Genomic DNA, 27851 nt, shown 5'->3' with positions numbered 1-27851 from the left:
GCCGGCCTGCCCACGTGCCTCCGGGATGTTCCAAATGTCACTGCAGGAATGTTACAAATGTCACTGGAGGTGATGCTGTTGGACTGAAAATTAAAAATCATACAAAACCAGGTGGTTGTGTTGAAGGAGCAGCACTTCGAACGCTAGTGCTTCTAATTTGGACTATAACCTGGTGTTGCGTGATTTTTAACACTGCAGGGATGAATGTGTGCTGGAATAATGCTCACGGCATGCATGGTCTTCTGGTTAATGACCACAACCAGCACCCACAGAAGACTGTGTGCTTTATCTCCCTTTCCAGCTCTTTTTTTAAATTTCAAAACTATATTCATTAAAAAAATACTTTGTGTATATATACATTATGCGGAGGTGCCTATGTTGGGCTGAGGTGGACAAAGTTAAAAACCACAGGACACTAGGTTATAATCCAACAGGTGTATTTGAAAGTACAAGTTTTCAGAGCACTGCTCCTTCAACAGGTCCACTAGCTACTTGACAAAGGGGCAGTGCACCGAAAGCTTGTACTTTCAAATAAGCCTTTTGGACCATAACCAGGTGTTGTGTGATTTTTAACTATATATACACTGACGCAAAGTAATTTGGTTCTGTACAGTAGTATGCCAAGCAAACAAACAAAACATTGAACTTTGACTATCTCAAAAAAAAGACCTCTCTTACACAAACTAGTATTTACATATATTTGAGAAATTGGGAGGGTCCCATAACTAAACAGACCCCCCATCTACATTCAGCAGAAAGACCTCAGATGGTGGTCTTTCCCCACTGCGACTTGGCTGCAGCTGCCTTTAGTGTGCCTTTCAGTACGTAGTCCTGGACCTTGGAATGCGCCAGTTTGCAACACTCTGTTGGGGTCAACTCTTTGTTCTGGAAGACCAACAAGGCTCGAGCAAACTGAAGAGCATCTTTCACAGAGTTGATAGTCCTCCAGGTGCAGTCGATGTCTGTCTCAGTGTGTGTCCCAGGAACAGTCCATCTCGCACAAAGTTCTGCATCATGGAGCAGCTCGGGACAAACCTCAACAAAAACCACTGCATCATCCTCCAGACTTCATTTACAAAGGTACATTCCAGAAAGAGATGTGCGACAATGTCTATCTTCCTGCAACCACTTTGAGGGCCTTCCACCTCCATTTGGATATAGCCCATCTCCCTCATCTTTGATGGTTTGTGTTATCCTAACCAGCTTTTCTATTTTCCTAATCAACCTCTTCAGAGCTGTATTGACACTATTGTGAAGTAGGTGGGGCTGGAACCTAGGCTTCTTAGCTCAGTGGTAGGGAAACTATCATTATACACAAGAGCTCTTTTTATAGGCTTTGCACATAAATTATTTATTGGAAACACAGGTGATTTAATGGTGGCTTTTGGATGCAAAAAAAAACAAGGTGTTTTGATGATGGGGAAAAATGTTCAATTAAGACAGTTGTGTCTAAGAACACTTCAAGATACAGAAAAAAAAAGTAAAATGTCCACATCCAAGAATTTGAGTTCATGACAGAATTGGTGAAGGACAAAGCAAGATCAAGAACTGTCTTCAGAATTTGGCTTCTTCATAATTACTACATACATGGTATTTGAAGATTACCAGGTTTTAATTGTGCTGTTAGTTTATTGAAAGATCGTTCCATGAGCTCCACCTCCTATGCTAGTTGGTCAACTCCATGTGCTTCTCTATCTGTTTCTGACATCCATATGCTTAGACTTCAGGCTGTCCTAAGCGCTGACTCTGTTTCTCTATCTTTCTCAACTGTTTGCATGTGCTATTTATGCCCCTAGAAGGAGCAAATCCCTGATATCTGAAAGATTGCCTCCAGATCCCAAAATCTTCAAACAACAAATTGAGCTAAAAATCACAACACCAGGTTATAATCCAACAGATTTATTTGGAAGTACAAGATTTTAGAGTGCTGCTCCCTCATCAGGTAGTTAGTCAACAGATAGGACAGATTTTCATATCCATGAGAATTGCAGCCCAGTTTTAATTGAGGCAGTTTTCTAAATTGAGATTTTAACCCTTCAGTTGCATCACCAAGTGATTCTAGTAACTGGAATTAATATTTTTCCAGGACATTGAAAAAGAACAGCTTGTGTAGAGTGATCTTCAACAAATATGTGACAAGATTCCTTGTTATTTTCTCATATGCAGGACAGTGCTGCACTTAAATTGTCATTAACTTATTTCAACCACCTATGTTGAAGTAGTGACAAAAATTTAGAATGATCATATTGGTTTTATCATTCTTCTATGTACATCCTCCAAACTCCTGTTGTCTTCTGCAGATCTACTTCTCTCCATGACCCTCGGGCTATTCCAATTCTAGCCTCTTGTCTGATTACTGTAAGTAAGATCACCATAGGCAATGAAAGCACAGAAGCCAATGTACTAAGCTCTGGAATTCTCCCTCTCCTCTAAAATGGTCCTCACAATCTACCTATTTATCAAGTTTAAACACCTGCCCTAATAGGTCATGGTTGGAGTGTGAAATTTTGTTACAACAAAATTCTTGAAGAGCCTTGACATATTTTACTGTGTAAAAACTCACTATGACTGCACAGGACTGCTGCTATAGCTTCAAATGCTTGTAGCAGATTGATTGTGTCTGAACTGACCCAATTGGACAGATTTTTACATTGACCTTAAAATCTTCCATAGTGATATGCACCCCAAAATTTGAGCTATCAAGGAATTTCCATCCATATCCTTCCAGTCAACATGAAGTGGCTGCCTATACAGGCTGCTGCTGCAACAGATCCTTCTCTTCCTCATCCTTGTCCACTGTCCAGACACATCCTGATATTCCATTATGCAGTCCAATTGTGGTGAAGAGCTACCTACATGGAAGTCCTTGTTTTCTACTGTAGACCAGTGGTAGAGGTTATAGTATACAAGCAAAAGGCTGGAAGAACACAGCAAAGCAAGCAGCATCAAGAGGTGGCGAAATCAACATTTTAGGTGTAACCCTTCTTCAGGGCTCAGAGGGTGTATGGCAGTCACATGCAACTTTAAAGTAGGTTTGTGTAATCCAGGCTGCTTGATTTTTAAATTTAAATTAGATTTGAAACCTTTAAACAGCCCGAACTTCTATTTTATTACCATACCCTTTTAAATTAATATCAAACAAAAAAAAGCAACAAAGCCCAACTAGTTAAAAGGATAAAAGGAGTCTTGTGACTGTACTAACATTCCTACCTCTGGGCTAAAATGTCTGATCTGAAGCCCCACCTGCTATGGAGGTGTGTCATAGCATGTTTGAGCAGTTTGACTTTAAACAATTGGTGGCAGCAAACTGGCAGTTACAAGCAACCACTAGTTTGTGACTAGAAAATGCGTGCCATTACTTGAAAAATACTACATCTAATGTCAATTTGGTGTCAGCCTTGCCTCTATGTATTTATATTTGAAAATACATATTAGCATGAAACTTGGCATTACTCATCTTTAGTTGTGTTATTGGAAGATTGGAGACACTTAATACATATAAATGGCACAAGCTCTGAGTCCTGCTATTCTCCTCTTATTCCTCACCTGCTAAGCAATGGGCTGAATATTTGCAAATGACATTTTATCCTGGAAATGCATTTTGGGAGGACTAACAAAAAGAGACCTTGGAGTGCAGGTTCATAGCTCCTTGAAAGTGGAGTTGCAGGTAGATCGGATAGTGAACACAGCATTTGGTATGCTTTCCTTTATTGGTCAGAGTACAGAGTACAGGAGTTGGGAGGTCATGTTGTGGCTGTACAGGACATTGGTTAGGCTACTGTTGGAATATTGTGTGAAATTCTGGTCTCCTTTTTATCAGAAAGATGTTGTGAAACTTGTAAATCTTTTCTGAACCCTTTCAAGGATGTTGCCAGGGTTGGAGGATTTGAGCTATAGGGAGAGGCTGAACAGGCTGGGGCTGTTTTCCTGAGGTTGAGGGGTGACCTTATAGAGGTTTACAAAATCATGAGGGGCATGGATAGGATAAATAGACAAAGTCTTTTCCCTGGGGTGAGGGCATCCAGAACGGAGGGCATAGGTTTAGGGTTAGAGGGGAAGATATAAAATAAACCTAAGGGGCAATGTTTTCACACAAAGTGTGATACTTTTATGGAATCAGCTGCCAGAGGAAGTGGTGGAGGCTGGTACAATTGCAACATTTAAAAGCATCTGGATGGGTATGAGTAGGAAGGGTTTGGAGGGACATGGGCCAAGGTGCTGGCAGGTGGGACTGGTCAGCATAGACAGGTTGGATCAATGAGTCTGTTTCCATGCTGTACACCTCTATGAGTAAGAGTACATGCAAGGCAAGGGAGTACACCTTTTAAATCCTCCGTTTACCATTCAGAAGGACCTTGGTATGCATATTTATAGATCCTCAAAAAGCAGCAGGGCCTCTGGTAGATCGTGATTAAACGTAAGATACTTGCCTTTTGTATTCAGTGCCTTGAATAATAAAAGTGAGGAGATTGCTGGAGCTGTATACAATATTAGTTAGGCCACACTAGCCAATGTGTAGTTCTGGCTCCCAGTTACAGAGAACACAATTGCATGAGAGGTGGTTGAACAACAGGGAGGTAGAGTTGGAAGCATTTTGTCTCAAAACAACTCTAATCTCTACTGGGAGGTAGAGTTTGGCAAGTATGTATATAGTGAACACAAGGAGTTCCAGTTTGAACTCAAGCATTTTAGACAGAACACAAGTCTATTTCATATGGGGATTAAAGGGAAAATAATTTGGCCTTTTGTTTACAGAGCAAGCAACAGAATAGAGCTACATTGTATTTTAAAGAAAAACACTACCAAGCAACATTCTTAGCTAGGCTGCAGAGTTTGAAAGTCACCACATTGCTCTTTTAGAATCCCATTTCCAATCAGTAACTTTCCACAAAAATTGGTAATTCCAGAAGTAAAACAAAAAGGCACTCAAATGCAATTCAAATTTGCAATTGTTATTTATTTGTCTTCACTCTCCAAGTAGAGTTTGCATCAGTATTGTTCATAGATTTTACACTAACTATACCAGATACCACCAGGGTCTTGTGTCACAAGTCTCAATTGTGCAAAAGATTCATTCTCACTCAAATGTATTTTTAAAAAGCCTTTAAAAAGTTACATCTTAAGTTTCAATCAGCAGCCATACATTAATTTCTCCAGTTCAGCATCTTAAAAAGTCACTGGAATTTCAGTCAAGTGGAAATATTTCTCTTTTCATTACTGGCTGTGGTGCACACACCAATGCACAGTTTGTGAAAGGTATATAATTATTTAACGTATCTATTCTGAATAAATACTGGTAACCCACCCAAATAAAAAAATGCTGCATCACCAAACGTTTGAATATAAAAAGTTACTTTCAGGGCAGATTTAGGGGACAAGTGAAGGCAGTATTGGTGATTGTGATATACCCAACTTTCCATGCCTGCATGGCCAAGAAAAACGTCACTTAGGACACTTATCGCCTCTACATCAACACTCGCTTCATACGACTTTAAACATTAAAAACAAACTTCTTTGACAACCCAGCACACTTAGCGAAAATAATTTCAAACTAATTGGAGCGATATATTGTATTTGAAATCCAGTCACACGCGGTCTTAACAGCTGAAGGCCACAGCCCATCCTGGGCATTTAGATCTAGAATGAACACTAAGCAGAAAAAATAAATAAAACAAAAATATATAAATCGAAATAAAAAGTTGACTATAATACACATGGCGATTTTCTTGGCTTTTGAAGCAATGACATTTCCCATTTCCAAATGGACCACGCGAATTTCAGGTGCACACCACCTACTAGCGGCAGGTACAGGTCGTAGCGATCATATCTTCATACTCTTTGTAAACTATGGAGCCATCGTTTTCCAGGGTTAACACGCTGAGTGGATTATATTTGGCGGGGACACAGGAAGGGCGAGGGACTGAGGAGTCCACCTTTTCGTAGAGGATGTTCTGGATCAGGGTGTGCACGGGGGAGCCGTAGCGGTGGCTGAGTGCCCGGGGACAGCTGCCCTTACAGAAGCGAGGGTTGTAGTTGTGCGGGGCGATGATCCAGCGGTCCCACCGGAGCTGGCTGAACGACAGTCGGAAATCGTGCAGCTGGCACTCGTGATCCGGATACGGGAAGGGAGGAAAGGCAGCGGAGTGTGCCTGGGCATCGCCTCCGGGACCTCTACGAAGTCGGACGGACCTCACGGCCAGCTTCCTCCTGGGCCCCCCGGAGAACGGGCTCCTCCGGGCATCTGTCTGCAGCCAGCTCCGGCGAGACTCTTCGGCGGTGTCGTTGAGGAACAGGAGCAGGGAAGGAGCGGACAGACTCTGCCTGAGCCCGCTGCAGCCTCCCTCGGAGCACTGGTAGGTGAACACCGCGTGGAGCTGCCCCCTCTTGGGGCCGATGAACGGCTGCAGGAAGGAGGCGAGCTCCACTTCCAGCCACTGGCGCCTCTTGCGGCGTTCAAATCGAAGGCGGAAGGTGTGTGAACGCGGAGAGCTGGAGCACATCTGAGCGGGAGCCCCCTCCTCTTGGATAGTCAGGCTGCAGTTACACACCGTCGGAAAACACGCCAATTTATCGACGGGGTACAGGAATACTGATCGGAGCAACTGCTCCCGAGAGGTCACAGGATCCAAACCATAAAAGACATCCTGCTCAATTACATCTGCAAAAGAGAAGATATATCGCCAAATGAAACTCAACAAGTGTCAATATTGGACAGGTTTTAAAATGGAGATTAAAGCCCAAAATAGTTCTAAGTGGAATTGAGACCTCGCAGTGATAACATGATTGTTATTAAAAAAAAAATCCACCAATCTGAGGAGGAATGTTTGTAAATTGTCACTTTCAATCTACAGGAATCGCAAGATATGTCTATTCAAGTGGGTTTAACACTAGAACATCGAAAACAATGCAATTCGAAATGTATTTTCCCCACTCACGGAAAAGCAAGGCACAGATTTCCCTGCACATGTAAGAGAAACTTCCTTTGCAGAGTGGTTACCAATAGTCTAAACTCGATGTTACCTTCTATATCACGAGACTCGACCCGGGGTGTTAGTAACCTCACGGTGTTATATCGCTGAGCTGCTGGTCTTCTGGGTATTCCATCCTGCGTAGCGCACATTGTGTATAATCTTTTCATGTACTTTAAGTACTTTGCAGCGGGTTTTATAGGAACCCGAAAATCCCAGCCGGGTTTTTCCATTAGAACTTCTAGGAGAGGAACTGGAATATAATCCTGGGGATTGGAGGTTACCTCTGGACCGGCAGAGCTGATGGATGTGGTAGGAGAGATACAACTGCTCAATAATACTAGCCATATACTACAGTGAAGATGCATTGCAGCGCTTCTCACAAAGCGCATCGTCTTTAAAACGAAGATTAACTCTATACTCGAAAAAGTTACTCCGCTCAATAGAATTGGAAACAGATGGTCTCTCACCCTTATAAAGAGGCTGTATCAGACCTATTTTGGGAGGGGGTGGGTGGAGTGCCAGGTCAATAATCTTATTAAGGCCATTAGGAAATAATTTAATAATCGGTGAAGTGACAACCCCTCTACATGACTTGCAAGAATGTTGAGATTGGGACGAGTGTGGTTTGAAGGGTCAGTGCAGTTTGTCAAGGTGGAATAAGACTGGCTCCATTGTCAGTTGATGCCTTAATGTGAAGTCACTCGCGATAAGCTACCACTTCAATGCTTCATTTTTAAGACTTTCCAATTATTTATTACGACTTCTGTGCTTCTTATGTACTCCCGTCTTCCCGTTGTTTTGTGATGCCTTCCTCTGCTACTATTGTCTCGTTGTGAGTCTGGTTGATGGTCTTGTGTTGTGCGCCACCTGTATTAACCTTGATTCCGACCTCCCGCAGGCCTCATTCATGTCCCTGTTTCTAATTTATGGTCTGCTGTTAATCTTTCTTAGTTTTTGCAACCGCTGTGCAGTTGTTAATGTGTCCCATGAGTTAACTAAAGGTGTTTCTTCAGCAGCAACAGAATTCATCGGTTTGCTAATCATTTTAGTTTAAAAATACATGCTGCTGGGTACACTGAACAAATTGCTTGAAACTTTAACTTTCTCTTCGCAGGTACTGGTGAGGCCATCATTTTCCGGTTTTATTCGCCATTTCCAGCAAATACATCGGATTTTCCTGTGTGTGTTTGTTTGAAATTCATCACGGATCAGGGTTGAGACAAAATGGGTGGTCGTATTTTCTGGAATACTCGAATATGCAAAAAGCCATTTTGCATTTGTTTCAGATGTTCACATTCGATCTGTGGTTTTTAAGTGGTCAATTTTGTTAATTAGAAATGTCCATGTTACACATGATATGGCCACCATTAATTGTTGTTGAGAAGCTGCCTTCTGTCACTCTGGTGAAGATACTTCCACTGCTGTTGTAGAGAGGTTTACAAAGATTTTCATTTCTTGACTAAAAATGAGGTGCACTATTTTCAAGTCAGGATGATGGTGGATAACTTGTAGGTTGTGGTGCCCCTGTGTGTCTGCTGCCCTTCCCCTTTCAATTGTTAGAAGTCAGACGTTTGAAAGATGCTGTGTGAAGATTTCTTGGAAAGTGGCTGTAGTTGGTAGACACAGTTTACACCATCCAATGATGGTGGAATGAGTGTATGCTGTAGCAGCTGGGTGGGGCGCTACTCCAGTAGCGTGCCTGATCCTGATTGTTGTTGCATTTTAGCACTGTCTTCGTTCAGGCAAGTGAGGAGTATTTCATCTCACTCCTGAACGCTGCATCTTGTTAATGTTAGAGAGGGTCTAGTGGTCAGTCACTTGCTGCAGAATAACCATCCTTTACAAACAGTTACTGCTTTTGTTTGGTTTTCCGGCCAACTGGGTCTCCTTCGATGTTAATGTTGCGCAAATCTATGTTTGTAATGTTAAGGAGGGAGATGATTATTTAATCTTTTCTTGGAAAGGTCAAGCAATGCTGCACATGGGCTGCTTCCTCCTTGAGGAGCTGTGAATGGAACAGAACACTGTAACCACTAGGGAGCGTCTTACTTCTGACCTTCGTGATGGAAGGAAATGCATTAAAATAGCTGTAGATGGTTAGCTTAGGGTATTGCCCTGAGGAATTGTTTGATTTCATCATCTCACTTAAAACCATGATTTATATGCTGGAGATCTAAAAGTAAAATGTTTATTTAAATTTTAAAGAAGAACTGGGTCTACCAGCATCTGTGGAACAAGAAGCGATTAACATTTTGAGTCAAGTTTGAATCTTCAGACTGAGGGGTAGAAATATGAAGTTTCATTTGTTGAAAATAAGTGTCAGTTGAAGAAATCTGTCCCTGATCTTGCTTCTGTTTCATCTTTCATTTTTTACGCACTTGCATATTGCACTTCTGTCTGTCATACAAATTTGACATACAAACTTTTAGATGCCAACAGATTATAACTTAATCTATTTTCAGATGCAGATAGAACACCTCTTTATTAGTTGCTTTTATTTTGCATTATGATTTTTGATTAAAAGGATTACTGGAAAGTAAAGTTGGAATACAAAAGTCTGGAGGTGATGGATCAATATGTTTGACCTGTAATAGAATACTGTATTGTCATTGTTATTTGAGCATACATTTTGGAAAATATGCTTAGCACTTGGCAGAGGTGCAGTGCAGATTCATAGGAATGGGACACCTTAAGGAGTAAAATTGATAGGTTGCATGAACTTTGAAATCAATTGACTTTGGGAAGTTTTGAGTTGATAAAGGAAGCAGATACAGAGAAACTGTATGCACTATTTGAGGAAATTCTGAACAAGAAGTCAAAATCTTAATTTCTTTTTCTTTTTTGCAAGTAAAATAATAAAGTGTGCTTTTAACACAAAGTGGAAATGCGAAACTCATTCCTGCAAAGGTCTCATGCAGCTAGCTCCATTGAAATATTTGATACTGGATTTGAAAGGTTTTGTTTAACAAGGGTGTTCAGGGATTTGGAGTAAAATGGGTAAATTAGATTAAAATATCAATCATCCATTGAATGGCGGAAAAGAAATTAATTGACTGAATGGCAGCCTTGTGTTTGTCTATTTTTAAACACTTTCATGTTTTCCTCTGCTTTAAGTTTCTAAAGCGCACTTTGTTTTATTTTAATCACATACATTTATTGCATATTCTGAATTTGTGTCCTAATCAAGAATTGTTGAGCACAGAAATCACAGCTGACACTTTAGTCCAGTAGTGAAGGAGTGCTGCATTACCTTTTAGATTGTTGAGAGAACTGTAGGTGGAAGGTAGCTTTCAGGTCACAACTACATCAGCTATGATCTTGGTAAATGGTGGAGTAAGTTAGCTTGAATGGCCTACTCCGTAGTGAAGTGAAAGGTCCTCTGGCACCGTTTGAAAAGAAGCAGGCTTTATTTTGGGATTGTGTTTTATTTCTGAATGTCCAGATAATTACTTATCTCAATTCTTAATCCAGAAAATAAATCTTATCCAGCTGAAATCACAATTCTGTTCATAAGAACTTTGTGCATAAATTGTCTTCTGTGTTGCCTATGTTGCAACAGTATTTACACTTCAAAAGAATTTATTGTAAACCATCTCCTGGTTGTGATAGATGAATGAATTAATAAATTATTTTATGAATGTGTTATAAAGTGGAGGTTGACCCCTCTCCTTCTGAGAACCAAAACCTCCCAAGGAGGAGCACCTTGCCCCATCATCTGTAAGAAGAGTGACAAATGGTATAACCTGCCTTTCAGCAACTTCTAGTGGTTAAGTAAAGTAAACCTCTGACAGTCACTTTTAACATACAGTAACAATTTATTTATCCAACTCTTTTAACAGTGAGCAAATTAACTAAACTATTAAAAACCAAATAAATCCCTTCTAACTGCTAACTATTCCTGAATAAAATAAGATTCCAATGGTATGCTGTTCCGAGAGATACAAGTCCCAGTTTTTTTTTTATTTGGAAAAAGTAGAGTTTAGTGTCTCAAAATTACAGCCAGGCTATGTCTTCTGAAATGTTCTGTGCCTTCTCCACCAATTCGTCTGTCTGGAGTGTTAACTGATTGTGCCATTGATATTGTTGTTACTGAAATGGTGCTTTCTCTAAGACATAGAGGAGGCTGTGAGAGCCAACGATTCTGTAGAGAGCTGATGGCTGTTGGCTCTGACGGGTGGCAGCTAGCTCTCAGATCTTCATCCAACTGCCACCTTATTTTACACCCTTGATGACCTATCAATATCTCTTACAATGGGATTGCTCTTGTGTTGTCAAAACCATCAGAGTTAAATTTAATAGGCTTTTGGTATAGAAGTACCTGTTACAAATTGACTAAATCCCACTTTCTTAGTTAAAAACTGCTGCTTGGCCTACTAACTATACAGTCTTTCAATACAATTGTTTCAATTCGGGTGCTCTCTGTGTACTCGCAAGCATTCAAGCTATTGCTCAAAGACATCCATTTTAAATCTCTAAGTGCTGAAAAAGCATGTGATCTCTTAAAGTGACTGCACAATGCTTTCCCTCCAACACTTTACAAACACCAAATTCTAACTTCCTACCTCCCAGTCTCCTAGTACTCTACCCAACTTTATAACAATTGAATGATTTTATTGTCCTATAAATTGGTGAGAAATACAGTAAAATACATTGGAAAAATTTCATGTATCACTGCAATACTGTGCTATTTTGATAGTTTTAATAAAAAGCGATTAACTTAGAGAAGACCATCTATATTCCAATCCTCAGCCACTCAGGACCATTAATACCTCGTTGCTGTCTATACCAGACCCAACTAACAATGAAACAAAAACATTGCTGGAAAAGCTCAGCAGGTTTGGCAGCATTTGTGGAGAGAAATCAGCGTTAATGTTTAGATCTATTGATCCTTCCTCGGAATTGATGGTAGCTATGACAAAGTTTTTTTATGCAGAAGATAAGATGAGGGGAATGGAGTAAGGAGTAAATGATTGATAGAGCCCAAGGAGGGAGGGGGGGGAAGAGAGAGAGAGAGAGAGAGAGAGAGAAGAACTGGACTAGGGTGTCAGCTTTGATTTCTGTGCTCAACAATTCTTGATTAGGACACACATTCTGAATATGCAATAAATGTAAGTGATTAAAATAAAATGTGCATTGGACAGACAAAGGAGTGGATAAAAATTAGCTAGGAGTATGAATTGCTACTCATGAGGATTATTATTGGCTGACAATGTAGTATGTAATAGCAGAACATATGACAACAAGACCTGGTTTGGGGTAAGGATGTGGGAGAAGGTGCCTCAAGCCTTAAAATTATTGCACTCTATGTTGAGTCCAGAAGGCTGTAGATTTCCTAAGTGGAAAATGAGGTGCTGCTCTTCCTGACTGAGCTTTGCTGGAGCACTGCAGCAAGCCTGAGACAGATGTTGGCCAGGGAACATGGCAGTGTGTTGAAGTGGCAGGTAGCTGCAAGCTCAGGGTCTATTTTTGCAGTCAGAACCCAAGTAGTGGAGACTATATTGTGAGCAGTGAATGCAGTAGACTAGATTGAGTGAATTGCAGGTAAAATGCTGCTTCAACTAGGTGTGTTTAAGCTCTTGGATACTGAGGAGGAAGTAAATAGGCAGGTGTTGCACCTTCTGCGGTTGCAGTGGAAGGTGCCATGGGGCTGTGAGGGATGTTGGGAGTGGAGGAGGAGTGGACCAGGGTATCCCGGAGGGAGCAATCCTTGCACAAAACCAACGAGAGGAGGGGATTATGTCTGGTGGTGGTGATGGAAATGGTAGCTAATGATCCTCTGAATGTGGAATGGTAGGTGAACACAAAAGGGACCCTATTGCTGCTGTGGGAGGGAAGAGAGGGGTGCGGGCTGAAATGTGGAGATGGGTTGGACCTGGCTGAGATTCCTGTCAACTGCAGTGCTGGAGAATCCTTGTTTGAGGAAGAAGGTGGACATTTTGAAGGACCCCTCAGAACAGATTCAATGGAAAGGGAGGAACTTGGAGAATGGGATAGAGTCTTTACAAGAAACAGGATGTGAGGATGTACAGGAAAAAGTAATTGCAGCAGTTGGTTGGTTTGTAGTATATATTGGTGAAGTGAAGGGAAGAGGAGGAAGGTTCTGGAGGGCTGTGGGTATCTTTGAGTTGTTATAATGTCGAAGCTACGGATGCTCAGCTGCCATCTTTCACCGCTGGGCTGATTCACTTCTACCACTATCTGCGCTATATCCACCATCATTGGAGCTTCTTGCCACGGCCCACCTCATCAATGCTCCCGTGATGCCCTTCCACCGTGACTTCAACAGTGCTGGACCAAACTAACAATGAATGCTGCGCAAGTACAAGTCTGCCTATACATAATATATTATTTTTATATATAGCATAGTATTCAGTATAGTTTGGAAAATGTCCAGTATTAGGCATGTTTAAATTGTTCTGAGGTGGCTATGCCAGTTATTTGTAGTACTTTGGACTAAAAGTGAAAAATCATAACTTGTGAAATCAACAAATTGCAATTTCTTAAAACAATCTGTTGGTTCCTTACTGAAGCATAGATTTTACTTTGGATGCCTGGAGTCTAGAAAGTTTACTTGAAGATAAATATGGTGCAATATCGCACTCAGAAGATTTATATCATTCTGCAGAGGCCAAATAAATACTTAAGTTCCATGCCATCATTTCAGGTCATTGCATTTGATTCTCCAACTGTACTCTTGTTTAAAGTTGTATCCAAAGGAGAGCACTTATGAAACTGCAGCTTTCCCTCAGCACTACGTTGTAATGCTCAAAGCTTCAGAGTGAGGCTTGAACCTATGGAACACAGTCTTCACTGCAAAGTAAAACTTAATCACTTCACCTCTTGTGGTTAAAAATTGTAATTGGCAGACCAGCATTTTAGATCGGTGAGTGTCACTCCTGTAGGGGGCAGCAAATTAACTTTTTAATAGATAAATTCATTTCTTTCTGGCTGGTGTTATTCCTTTGTAGTTTTTGTCAAGGGCCATAATTGGATGATCACATTGCATTCATGAGAATGAATACTCAACCCACCTAAATCCATCCATTCAGCGAGTTCTTAAAGTTATCTCATTAGTATTCAAATATTTCCGGAGTTTTCACCTTTAGTCTATCTGCCTAATCAGTACATTGTTTCTTCCAATGTCAAGATGAACTTCCAGGTACCAGTCTCAAAATTATATCTTGTCTCCTTGCTTGTTATTGAAATATAATTTAAAGTAATATTTGGATTTTTTTCAATCCCCAAATCATTTTAAGTACGCCATAAGCTAAATTTGTTTCAGGACTGAAAAGCAAAAGTTTTTAAAATTCTTCTTCTTAAATCAAACTTGATTCTGGAGATTTTTTCCTCCTGCATTTGAGGCTTTTTCTCTGCAGTGCTTCATGTCACTCTAGCTGACCAGATGTGTACAAACATTACGTAGCTGTCATCTGACCAGGACGCTGTATAATACAACCACAATTTCCTGACATTCATTCTAATGCATTAGCTCTGCTGTTCAGTATTTATTTTGTTAATTATTAACTGGACACATGGGTCAGTTAGCTTAATTGGCTGGATGGCTGATTTGTGCTGTAGACTGACACCAACAGCACAGGTTCAATTCTGGCACTAATTGAAGTCAACATGAACATACTGCCTTCCTTATCTCACCCATGGTCTGCGGCATGGTGACCCTTGGGAGGACTATGGTGACTTTATTGATTGGACATGTTTAATATTGATTCTGCCATGACTTATGGCTTAAGTTTGTCCTTAGCTATTTCAAGACCATTCAGTATTTGCTTATGTTTCCTTCCTAAATGCAATTACTTGCACTTGTCAACAATAAACCTTACCTGTCAATTTTTACTGCTTTCATATTTTTACTAATTCAATTTGTAATGTTTTTGTTATTGGTTCCAACACTACATTTTAGCTTTGAACTTGTGATGATGCTGCGCCTTTTAACAAGGTTATGTTGTCCTTGGGTATTTTTTCAGAGGGTTCAAAAACGCAGAGACTCCAGGAGATCTAGGTTTGAAGGGTTTTAGGGTCAGTTTGATTATGGCTAACAAGAAACTGCCTCAGAGAAAAGACTTTCAAATTTTAAAAAAAATATACTTGTACAATGGAAGGGGAGTAGCCAGTTCTCCCAGCTCAGCTTTTCTCTGGTTAGGTTTGGATTTAGTAAACAGTCAGTTGTGAAGCTGCTGGACCCAAGAAGCAGGTCCATGCTGATCCTCCCTCTCTCTGACATCTCTCCCTTAAGAATATGTTGGATTTTTCCCACTTTTTTTTTGCCAAGGATTGGTTTTGGGGATTGGTGTAAGTATGTGGAACAGCATCATTAAGTTGGGATAATCTGTTGGGTTTTTGGATAGGTTAAGTTATTCTGTTATCTTTTGTTGGTGTTTCATTTGGTAATCTTGCAAATAAATTCTGTTTTTTTAAAAAATCTAAATGGTTTTACCCGCTGCATCACTCCTGGAATATCCTCTCTACACTTCTTAAAACATCTAGCAAAGTTAGAGTCTGGGCTACTTTCTTGAAATGTTTTCAGTTGGTCTGGCCTGGTTCATAACAGTACACTTCAGCTCTCGAGTAACAGATATCTGTATATCCCAGTGGTCACAAGTGCTACAGAGCAAGTGAGGGGATTGTACAGTATTTAAATGATCAATAAATGAAAGACCCATGGGCATCTGAACATTTCTGTGGCTCAAAGTTTTGAAAATTGCTTTGAAACCAGTTTTGAATTGTTTGAGAAAGCAGCATTGTCAACAGCATACTCCTCTCACTAAAAATGGCCTTACTCTTTACAATGGATTTTGCTGCAAAGAACAGACACTGCAGCTTCAATTGATGAGGGTATAATGACTTCTTATTAACAGCCTCAGGCTGTTCAGCTAACTGAAAACCAATTGCATCATTTTTTGGCAGGCAGAAGACCTTTGTTATTGATAACTGGTCACTAGTCCACAGACCAATCAGCTCTTTGTTGCCAGCTGAATCTCCATTTATGCACACTGTTGGCTCCAGCTCATCTGCCCCTTCTCCCAGTACAGCTTGAACCATTAGTTGTGTAAACAGAGTATCATTACTTGCCTTCAAAACATGCAGCAAAATTGCTGATTTTTAAAATTGGATTCTCTTCCCATTCAGTCCAAAATCAAAAATAAGAAAAATACAAATTATAGTGTCTTTACATAATAGAACTAATGATTAACAGTAGACTTGAACATTATCTGTTCAACAATCTAGGAAAAAGCAGGCAGAAGAGACAAATCCTGTCTGTCAAACCATAACCAACCTCTTTGAGGATGTGACTTCAATATTGAGGAATCCGACAACAAGATACTTGGGCTTTTTTTTACTAAATTACATCCAAAAGTCTATGAATAGACTATTGCTTAAACTCAAACTCAAAGTTATAAAGCTTTACTATTAACTGAGGAAAGACGAAGAAAGTTCTTGACGGATAGAAGTGATAACTACTCATTAGGATGGATGATTTTCTTCAGGCTAGTGACCACAGCAACACTGAGTATCTCCCTGCTGAAACTATATGCATTATCTTGTGGACAGAAACAATTGCAGTCCGTGGCCCAGGTGAAAGCCCAAAGTCCGCAATTGTTTCTTTAAAACAAAGCCTGTATGTGCTGACAAGGCCAAAGACCTCAGTGTAGAATAATGCTATGCTGTTCAGAGCACTACTGGTGTAACTGATTAAGTGAGGAAATCGTGTCAACTAGGCAAAAGTGAGGACTGTGGATGCTGGAGATTAGGGTCGAGAGTGTAGTGCTAGAAAAGCACAGCAGGTCAGGCTGTATCCGAGGAGCAGTAGAATCACCAGTTCAGGCAAAAGCCCTTCATCAGGTTCAATCTGTCAGTTCTTTGAAACTGCATTGAGACTGCTGACTGCTGATTAATATCCGGGTCTGCAATTTGGTCAGCCCTTCCCAATTAGTAATTATCACAGTCACTGGGATCCCGTTTGTTTTTGTACAATATGACTATTTTTGCATTACCCTCATCTTGAGGAGCAAATCTTTCCTTCCAGCAAGGATACATAAGTTCATGGAGATACAGTAGCCATGCTGGTTCAACTCCTGTTCTGATGGGCTTACTATCTAGCTGCTCCTTGAGGGAAAAGTCTGGAATGGCACAGAGAGCTACTTTAGTGGCAATGCTTTCCAGTGTTCAGATTTGAGATACTGTTCTACCTGTTGCTAGATTTTTGGTTTCTTGATCCTTTTGATACATCTCTTTCAAATGCCTGGTTTAGCAGCATGTTGTGTTGGTGCAGAGTTTCAGCCAGTATTGATTGGGTAGGGCCGAGCAGTATGCTAAGCCTTGATTCTGGCAGTGAAGAATGATGTCTGACAGCAACTGTGGGGATAGAAACAGAGTTAACGTCTTGAGTCTAATATGATTCTTCTCTGGATCCAAAGACCATGAAAGATCCAAGGAAATGTGATTGGTTTATGCCATTGAAAAAGGGCATCAGGGACAAGTGGAGCCAAAGGGACTGTCAGGGAAAGATTGCAAGGCAGTGGAGTTTAAGGTCCTAAAGTGTCATAGTGATGTGCAGCATAGAAACAGACACTTTGGTCAACTTGTCCAGCCGAATCGATATCCTAACCTCACCTAGGCACCCTTCCTATTCACGTACCCATCCAAATGCTGTTAATGTTGTAAATGTACCAGCCTCCACCACTTTGTCTGGCAGCTTATTCCATACATGCAACACCCTCTGCATGAAAATGTTGCCCCTTAGGTCCCTTTCAAATCTTTCCCTTCTCACTATGGCCTCTAGTTTTGGACTCCCCTACCCTGGGAAAAAGACCTTAGCCAATGACCTTATCCATGCCCCTTATGATTTTATACACTTCTATAAGGGCACCCTTCAGCCTCTGAAGCTCCAGGGAAAATAGCCCTGGCCTATTCAACCTCTCGCGATAGCTCAAACTCTCCAACCCTGGCACCATCCTTGTAAATCTTTTCTACACCCTTTCAAGTTTAACAATATTTTCCCTATAGCAGGAAGACCAGAATTGAACTCCATTTTCCAAATGATGTTAAACTAATGTCCTGGATAGCCACAACATGACATGTCAACTCTTTTATATGTAATGCACTGATAAACCATGGAACAAAAAGCAAAGGAATTGGTAACGGTTGTTAGAAAGGAGCAAAGCATTGTTCCAGAGCAAGTGTTAATAGCAGAATAAAGGTCAGCCCTGATTGAAACAAAAAATGTGAAAAGGAAACACTCAGACTCTTTTGCTGGGAGGGTGGGGGAATAAGATAGTCTGACATTGTAGCGCATTCTATTGAGTCCAGAGACTGAAAAGTGCCTCAATAGAACACTAAGTGTTGTTTCTCCAGCTTATGCTGGATTTCACTGGAACACTGTAGGAGGCCTCGGGCAGAAATGTGAGCAGGAGAGCCAGATGGTATATTGGAAAAGTGAGTCATGCTTATGGAGTGAATGAAAGTGTCCTGTAAAGTAGTCATTCCATCATTGTTTGATCTCCCCACGTTCTGAGCAGCAAATATAATAGGACAAATTGACAGAAGCATTTGGACTTTAAGCAAGTTTTTAATGAAGTCCTACACAAGTCCTATACAAAATCAAAGCAGGTGGGATTTGGGATGACTGGATTGAGAATAATTGAAAATATATCGCTGAGTCAAAATCCTGGAGATTCCCTTTATAACTGTTTTGTGGGTCAACCCACAGCATATGGATTTGCAGGATTTCCAGAATGCAGCTCACTACCACCTTCTTGAGGGCATCTAAGGAGGAAAAATAAATACTGGCTCAGCTAGTGACACCCACGTGCCATGAATGAATATTCCAAACATTTGTGGAAGACAACATTATCAGAATAGATGTAACGGAGATGAAAAAAACTGGGGAATCGAATAGTCTTTCCAGGAAGCAGTTTGTGAAGAAGTGTAGTCAGTTATAGTGAATGTGGTTAAACTACTGTGGACCAAAGTTGGACATGGTAAATTGACCTACGGCTGGAGAAATTGGGTCTGACAGATTATAGGCCAAGTAAGTGAAATCGCAACCAGCAGCTATCATCCAAAAATAACAGTGGAAACCAAGGTTAAGGAGGTCACAAAGATTCTGAGGAAACCAGTTACAGCCAGCCCAAGGGTTGTGTATTGGAGAAGTATCAATCAGATTTTCTGCCACCTTGACTTCCAGCCAGTGCCTGAGGATCTGCACTTCCCACCTCCCCCCCGCATAGCAACAGTGAAGGGTCTTGGCATGATCCCATTGGATGCTTTGAAATTCCATTCAACACCCCATTGACCATAAGACTACAGAATATTCTGGAAGAGGAGACGGTTAAAATAGATACCTGAAAGCTATCCCTACAGTGAAGATTTACAGCAAGATCGGTGGCAGAAGACTGTGGTAACCCAAGAGGAGATCTATTTTGACCTGGAAAATCCTCCTTTTGTTGAAGAGAGCCAGCCCTACATGAGAGAGGAAGGAGATTCCAACTGACCAACTCAAACACGTGGATCGCTGCAAATAATATCCTTTTTTATCAAAGGGATAGAACTAAATTGAGAGTAAATATCGTGGGAATTTGGAAAATGCTTACATAGTTTTTTAAATAAGGAATGTTTTGTTAATAATATTGAGTTGAACCACAAACCGAATTCTACATCTCCTTGTCCGCCTCACCGACAAAAGCTCTTGGGGAAAGTATTTTTAACACATAAACTTGCCAAAGTATCCAAAGATGACAACATGAATAATTGTAGTTCAGATCTCCATCACCTGCAGAGTTGTATTGATGTTGTTTTAGTGAAGAGGGAAACTTGATAAACGACAAATTATATTTATAGAGCATTTTTTTAATGTAATGAAACATCCCAAGGTGCTTCTGAGGAACATTATTTTAAAAAAAGCATGACACTGAGCTCTGAGGAGATATCTGATCCACCGAGAAGTGTCTTTTAAAGGATGAAACTGAGGTCAGGAGCTACAATGAGGGTATTGTGGAGCAATTGAAGCCAATCAATGTGCAATAAAGGTGGAACTTCTTGCATGCAGTGAGACAGGGGTCAGTAGCAGATCAGAAGCCTGTTTACAATTTAATCAGGTTAGTGATGTCAGTGGGGGCGGAAGTGGCTGCGGCGACGGCAACCGAAGGGGTGGAAATGGTTGTGGCGACGAAAGACCTGTTGTCATTCCCGGTAGCCGCGGGGGTCGCGAGTCCGTCGGCGATCTTCCTGGCGATTGTGGAAGCGGTTGTCTGTGCGGTGATCGTTGGGGCGGTTGTTTGGGCGGCGATCGTAGGGGCGGAAGTGACGTCACAGTCATCATCGGCCGTTCGTGCCGCGGGCGCTGTAGCAGCCGCATGTGTAATGGCGTCCGACAGGCCGATAGAAGATTCTGGAACAGTTGAGGAACCACGAGTGTGGGGGTAAGTACGTGAAAGTTTTCGCTACTTACTGTCTTTAATTTCTGATATGGCTAGGAAGAACTGTTTGTTTAGTGTGTGGATTCTTCTGTAGATGAAGAACAGTAGAGGTCCTTTGCAGGTCTGTGAGAGTGTTGTCCTGAGCTGGGGTAGGGTTAATTGCAGGGAATGTAGGTAGCGACGCATGGCTGCAAGCGTGGAGCGGAGGATCCGGAGGGAAGTCTGTTGCTGGAGGCTTCGGATTTGTTGTAGGTACAGGTTGTCCTGGTTGGGTCCAAATTTTGTTGGTTGGAATGTAGTTCGGAGTCCGTGTGGGATCAGTCGGTTCCGTAGGCAGGTGCTGAGGAAGGAAATGTGGCTGTGGAAACGAGTCTGTTTGAGAACGTGGCTGAAGAGCTTCTGTGCAGAGGAGATGATCTGGGGGGGTGCAGTGAGAGAGAGACTCACTGAAATCCTTGTAGAGCGAGGAAGAGAGCTTTTTCAAGGAAGGCATCCTTGCAAGAGGATTCGCAGTAGGTTAAAATCTTCAAGTAAAACAACTACCCAATAAACACAATCCGCTAATTCCTCAGAAACAAACCCAAACAAGCAGTCACAATGCAACCAAAAACTAAAGCCACATTACCTTACAAAGGCATATCAGAAATGACTTCCAGACTACTCAGACCCCTTGGCATCATGGTAGCCCACAAACCTACCAACACATTTAAACAGCGACTAATGAACCTAAAGGATCCCTTAGATATACCAGCAAAACTAAACGGAATTTACAAGATACCTGCAAGAACTGTAAAAAAAAAAACACTACATCGGACAAACTAGCAGGAAACTTGACACCAAGATACATGAACACCAACTGGCCACCAAAAGACATGACCCACTATCATTAGTTTCTATACATACAGACAAAGAAGGACACCACTTTGATTGGGACAACACACTCATTCTCCTCCCACCCTGCCCCCCGTAAAAACTCCATCCCATATTCCCAATTCCTTCATCTCCGCTGCATCTGCTCCCAGGAGGACCAGTTCCAATACCGTACAGCCCAAATGGCCTCCTTCTTCAAGGACCGCAGATTCCCCCCAGACGTGATCGACGATGCCCTCCACCACATCTCCTCCACTTCCCGGTCCTCCGCCCTTGAGCCCCGCCCCTCCAACCGCCACCAGGACAGAACCCCACTGGTTCTCACCTACCACCCCACCAACCTCCGTATACAGCGTATCATCCGCCGTCATTTCCGCCAACTCCAAACGGACCCCACCACCAGGGATATATTTCCCTCCCCTCCCCTATCAGCGTTCCGCAAAGACCACTCCCTTCGTGACTTCCTCGTCAGGTCCACACCCCCCACCAACCCAACCTCCACTCCCGGCACCTTCCCGTGCAACCGCAGGAAATGCAAAACTTGCGCCCACACCACCACCCTTACTTCTCCCCAAGGCCCCAAGGGATCCTTCCATATCTGCCACAAATTCACCTGCACCTCCACACACACCATCTATTGCATCCGCTGCACCCGATGTGGCCTCCTCTATATTGGGGAGAAGGGCCGCCTACTTGCAGAACGCTTCAGGGAACACCTCTGGGACGCCCGGACCAACCAACCCAACCACCCCGTGGCTCAACACTTCAATTCTCCCTCCCACTCCACCGAAGACATGCAGGTCCTTGGACTCCTCCATCGCCAGAACATAACAACACAACGGTTGGAGGAAGTGCGCCTCATCTTCTGCCTGGAAACCCTCCAACCACAAGGGATGAACTCAGATTTCTCCAGTTTCCTCATTTTCCCCCCCCCCCGCCCCCCCCCCCCCCCACCTTGTCTCAGTCGATTCCCTTGAACTCAGCACCGCCCTCCTAACCTGCAATCCTCTTCCTGACCTCTCCGCCCCCACCCCACTCCGGCCTATCACCCTCACCTTGACCTCCTTCCACCTATCACATCTCCATCGCCCCTCCCCCAAGTCCCTCCTCCCTACCTTTTATCTTAGCCTGCCTGGCACCCTCTCCTCATTCCTGATGAAGGGCTCTGGCCCGAAACGTCGAATTTCCTGTTCCTTGGATGCTGCCTGACCTGCTGTGCTTTAACCAGCAACACATTTTCAGCTCTGATCTCCAGCATCTGCAGACCTCACGTTTTACTCGTTTTTCTTGAAAACATTGTATTGATGTTTTTTCTTCTGCTTTTTGTAGGTTCTTGGGTGCTGCAGTGTGATTGTAGCTTATTGAAATGATGTCTTGATGCGGTGTTACTGAACATAGAGACCTGGGAGTACAGGTTCATAGTTGCTTGACAGTGGAGTCCCAGGTAGACAGGATAGTGAAGGTGGTGTTTTGGTATGCTTTCCTTTATTGGTCAGAGTATTGAGTATAGGAGTTGGGAAGTCATATTGTGGCTGTACATGGCATTGGTTAGGTCCATTTTGGAGTATTGTGTGCAATTCTGGTCTCTCTCCCATCTGAAGGGTGTTGTGAAACTTGAAAGGGTTCAGAAAATGTTTATGAAAATGTTGCTATAGGTTTTGAGCTATAGGGAGAGGCTGAAAAGGCTGGGGCTATTTTTCCTGGAGCGTCAGAGGCTGAGGGGTGACCTTTTAAAGATTTATAAAAATCATGAGGGGCATGGATCAGGTAAATAGGCAAGTTCATTTCCTCGGGATAGAGGAATCCAAATCTAGAGAGCATCAGTTTAGGGTGAGAGGGGAAAGATATAAACCGAACCTAAGGGCAACTTCTTCATGCGGAGTGTGGTGTTTATATGGAATGAGCTGCCAGAAGAAGTGGTGGATAATGGTACAATTAGAATATTTATTTAAAAGGCATCTGGATGGGTACATGAATAGGAAGGGTTTACAGGGATATGGTTCAAATGCTGACAAATGGTACTAGATTTATGCAGGATGTTTGGTCAGTTTGGATGAATTGGATTGAAGAGTGCTGTATGGTTACAAATGGTCTCCTAGATAACCTGCTCTAGGCTTGTTATTTGTTGAATTATGTTCCATAGCCTAATCATAGTTTAAGGCATTTGTCTGAATCACTGTGCAGTGAATGAGGCAGCAGAGGAGCTGACAAGGACTTGAGTGTTAGGATTTGGCCAGCAAGAGAATGGAGTAGAAGGAGAGCTAGTGGAAGGTGAGTGAAGAGGCAGGTGAAGTGGCGAGGGTCTGGGTGGAGGCAGTGACTGATATGCATTTAAAATATTGTTCTTTGGTGCAAAATGCTACCTGTGGCATTATTGGGAGCAATGTCAAAGGCAATGCAACTGCATACATGCATGCTAAAGATATGTCCTGAAGTTGCAGTGACAGAAAACGCAGCCATTTACAATACCCTTCCCTGCCTTTTTAATGGTTCTTTGTACCACAAATAATCCTTAGTTATGGAAACCTTCTCTCTTTTGTTGTTGGTTGTCAATTGGTTGTGTTACGTAAAGATCAACATGCGTCCTTTGTTGAACAACTCCAAAGCTGTTTTTTTTTAATGTATTTTAATTAGCAGAGATCTCCTGTGTCCAAAAGAACAGGTATTCCTTTGTAAAGGGCTTACTCAAACTCGTCCAATTAAACCTGTTTGGCTGCAAGCATGTGTGTTGTAATTGCATCAAGGTTTGTATAATTCATCCTGCTATGTGAATTCCACCAGGTCCATGTGTTTCAAGAAATGCTCATATGTTGTGCAAGTTCTGTGTCTTTGGCAGTCAGTACCAGAGGCAGTATGCAGTTAAGAGGCTGAGGTCGCAGAGAAAAACAGATGGAGGAGAGATGGATCTGTTCCAAGGCATGCTGAAGCTCTATGTGGAAAAGTGGGTGGAGGAGGTTTGAGTCCTGTCTGGATTCTCTGGGAACTCTGGTTTATGGGTTTACAGCTGTGGGGAAAGGCTGGGGGAGAGGAGAGGATGGGGAAGCTTTCAGCCAAGGCTTAATGAATGGGTTATGGGTCAGCTAGAAGGGGTGGCATGGTGGCTCAGTGGTTAGCACTGCTGCCTCACAGCGCCAGCAACCTGGATTCCATTCCTGTCTTAGGTTACTGTGTCTGTGTGGAGTTTGTATATTCACCACCACCCCCCCCCCCCCCACCCCCCCAAGGGCCGGAGTTGAAAAATGTGGTGCTTGGAAAAACGCAGCAGGCCAGGCAGCATCCGAGGAGCAGGAGAATCAACGTTTCGGGCATAAGCCCTTCTTCAGGCCTAAGGGCCTGTTTCCATACTGTAGGGAATCTAATCTTACCGATGAGGCAAGATCTACAGTCCTGGACAGGCTTTTTTATTTGTAGCAGGCCACTGGGAGAAAAGATTTTTTTGAAAAAATTAAATATTTTTGCAGATTCAGATCTCTCCATCGAAGATGTGATCTCTTTGTCCTCTTCATTCCACTTGTAGCTGAGTGGATGAACAGTAATGCATGCACACAGTGCACTGTGAATCTCTGTATGGCACAAGCACAACATCGAGAGGACTGTCTGGCAGTTTCTCAGTCACTAAATGGTGTCAAAGAATGGGATTCAGGACAGGCTGCGAAATTATCTGATAACCTTGTAAAATACCAAATGGTTGGTGATTTATGCATTGTGATTAAAAGTGAAACATGTGGAATTGATGGAATATAAAGTGGTTTGTGAAGAAAAGTAGAGGAGCTGAATATTCTTTAAATAGAGGAGAAACTGCAGAAAGCTCCAGAATGGAGGGACTTTCAGGTCCTTGTCCATGAATCTCCAAAACCTAGCATCCAGGAAGTCTAGCAGATGGAAGGCAAATTGAATATTGGTCTTTATTTCAAAGAGACTATACATTTAGCTTTACTAAATCTACAGAAGGCACTAATTAGACCATAGCTGGAATACTGTGAACTGTTTTAGGCTTCTTTATTGAAGAAAGATATACTGGGGTTGGAGGCAGTCCAGAGAAGATTCACTAGACTGGTATAGATATGGAGGGACTGTCTTCTGAAGAGAAGTTGTATTTATTGAAGTTTGGAAAAATGAGAGGTAATGTTATTGATATATGCAAGATCCTTAGGGGACTTGGTGGGATAGATATAGAAAAGGACTCTCCCCTTGTGAGAGAAGTCTAGAATCTGAGAATAAGGGATCACACAGTTAAAATACAGGTGAGGAGGAACATATTCACTGAGGTAGTACATTTGTGGAATTCTTTTATTGTAGAGGATTATTGAAGCTGGACCATTTAAATATATTCAAGACTGAAATGCAGATTTTTAATCAGTAAGGAAATCAAGATAAAAGACAGAAAAGTGAAGTGGACGATTCAGATCAGCCATAACTTTTCTCCCTTGTCTTTGACATCTATGTGCACAATGACAATTCTTCCCCTCCCACTATGTGTTCATCTCCAGCCCAAAAGAGATGTCCTGAACTTTGGAACCAGGTAGGCAACACAGCCTTTGGAAAACTCTTTGCTGCTGAAAACAGTGTCTGCCCCTATGACTACTACATATCCCTTTTCTTCCCACTTGAATTGTATGCTATGACATGGTGCTTTGATCAGTTTGCTTAACCACCCCGGAGGGTGGTACCTAATACCAGCTGGAGAAGAGCACTGGCTGATGCTCCAAAGCTAAATTCTAAATCCCAATACCTGCCAGTATTGCAGTAGTACTCTTCTGTCCCTGACCATGGATCAAATGTGATGTGACTCATCAAATGGGTCTGACTGCCTCCTGAAAGTGCCCAGGTCCTCCTTCCTTCTGCCTGATGCATTGCAATGTCTGCGACCAGCTTTCCTGTAGTTTTCTTACCGGCTGCATTTGGTTTCCATGGCCTCTGTGTGGCAGCAACTTCCAGAACCAGACATCAGTGCTGCAACTGGTGATCGCCATGCATGGAACATTGGAGTGGCTGCTTGCACACACATTCGGGTAGCTTAGAGGGAGTGTCCCCTGCAGCTCTGCCATTAATTCCAAGCTGAGGTTCCTTGAGCTCGCCATGACCACTATTGATTATTAAGCTACAACCTATCCAGCCATCTCTAATCTATTTAATTAACTTGGATGTTAAGTATTTTAAAAATGAATTCTTTGACTGTATTTGTCTGCTGTAATAATATCTTTTCAAATTTACCACTTGGTCAATAAAAAGTGTGGGGAAAAATACCCACCAATTATGTACCTATTTTCCTGAGATATTGTATTTCTTCTCTGATAGGTTAAGTGGCTCTCTGCTGCTAGTTTTTGTTTCCTCTGTTGCCTTTCTCACTGCTATCTCAGTCCACTTCACTGTGATGCTGATGTACCACGCACACACTGGCAATCTGGATATTTCTGTCTCTGTCTCTCTGTATCATTGGACATCCAGCCTATTTTCTCTAACTTCAAAAAAAATTGGACTAGTAACTCAGAAACACTCATTCAAATTGCATGTGTAAACAGGCCTGAAACTTCCCAGCACCAAAACATAGAAACTCAAAAATAAAACTAAAACGATGTCTTCCCTCCTCTTAACACAAAAAATATAGAAATACAAATCAAACTTAAAGCAATGAGTTGTTGCTCTGCTTACGAACACAAGATCTCAAACAATAACAATGCATTATGAACCTTTGCATTCCTTGTCATTCAGTTTTAATTCTAGGTTGAGATAATACTAGGTTTGCTTCACTGAAGCATTCTCATACCACCAGCTGCCATTATTACAGATTCATGTTGAGATATTTCATTTGAGTGTCTGATCTACTTCGTGCATTTAACTTGGTTTTTATTCCAAATTTCAGAATTTTTGTTTAATTTTTAATGGTAAGATATCTAAACTTATTCAGGTTCAATTCACCTTGTGCAAACTTTCATATGACCTGTTACATCCCATGCCTATTTTCATATATAAGATTGTAAGCAACTATACCAATTTGAGTAAGGCACAAATGTTTGCACCCCTCATCATCTGGACTAGTGCCCAAGGAAAACTTGGAAACATCTTCCAATCTAAAGCCATTTTTCACACATTACCTTATTTGCAGAGTTTCTCAATGTAATTATACATCTATACATAACTATTTCTATTTTGGCTATTGAATAAACTTTTCTCGCAAGTACGTCAGGTAGATTCCTAGATGAATGGGCAGTACATGCACCTGATACTTTAGGTATGTTCTGTTCTGCCTAATCCATCAGCTTCTGTTTGAATATTCTGGGGTGGAGATGGAGTACATTGATACCATTTAATCTCTCTAAGGGGATGGTAACTTTACAGCTTCTAACAATGGTGGGGCTTCTTTTTAAGATTAGATATAAAACTTCAATTTCAGTTTTGAAATGAGTGGATTGTATGTAAATTTCAGTTCAGTAAAGAAAAACCTGTCCCAACCTATTTCTGATTTCTGTGACTCTTTTAAATACACTGGAAAAAACATGAAGAGGGCACCTTGAAGAGTTGTGCACATTTCTTGACAGGCGATTAATGATGTTTGGTAGTAACGTAAACTGATATG

General features: G+C 41.8%; 1 protein-coding gene across 1 annotated transcript; it reads right to left on the bottom strand.

Annotated features, from left to right (window-relative positions):
• Nucleotides 1-4849: 4849 nt before the first annotated feature.
• Nucleotides 4850-6975, bottom strand: gdf9 (growth differentiation factor 9). Its single transcript, XM_060836877.1, has 2 exons — nucleotides 6936-6975; nucleotides 4850-6658 (listed from the first exon to the last, which is right to left on the bottom strand). Exons 1-2 carry the CDS (start codon nucleotides 6964-6966, stop codon nucleotides 5796-5798), a joined length of 894 nt encoding a protein of 297 aa, XP_060692860.1. The 5' UTR covers nucleotides 6967-6975; the 3' UTR covers nucleotides 4850-5795.
• Between the last annotated feature and the right edge of the window lie 20876 nt (nucleotides 6976-27851).

This window comes from Hemiscyllium ocellatum, chromosome 16 (genome assembly GCF_020745735.1).
Source record: "Hemiscyllium ocellatum isolate sHemOce1 chromosome 16, sHemOce1.pat.X.cur, whole genome shotgun sequence".
Taxonomy (NCBI): Eukaryota; Metazoa; Chordata; class Chondrichthyes; order Orectolobiformes; family Hemiscylliidae; genus Hemiscyllium; species Hemiscyllium ocellatum.
Note: the sequence above shows the minus strand (reverse complement) of the source record. Positions and strands in the feature narration are given on the sequence as shown.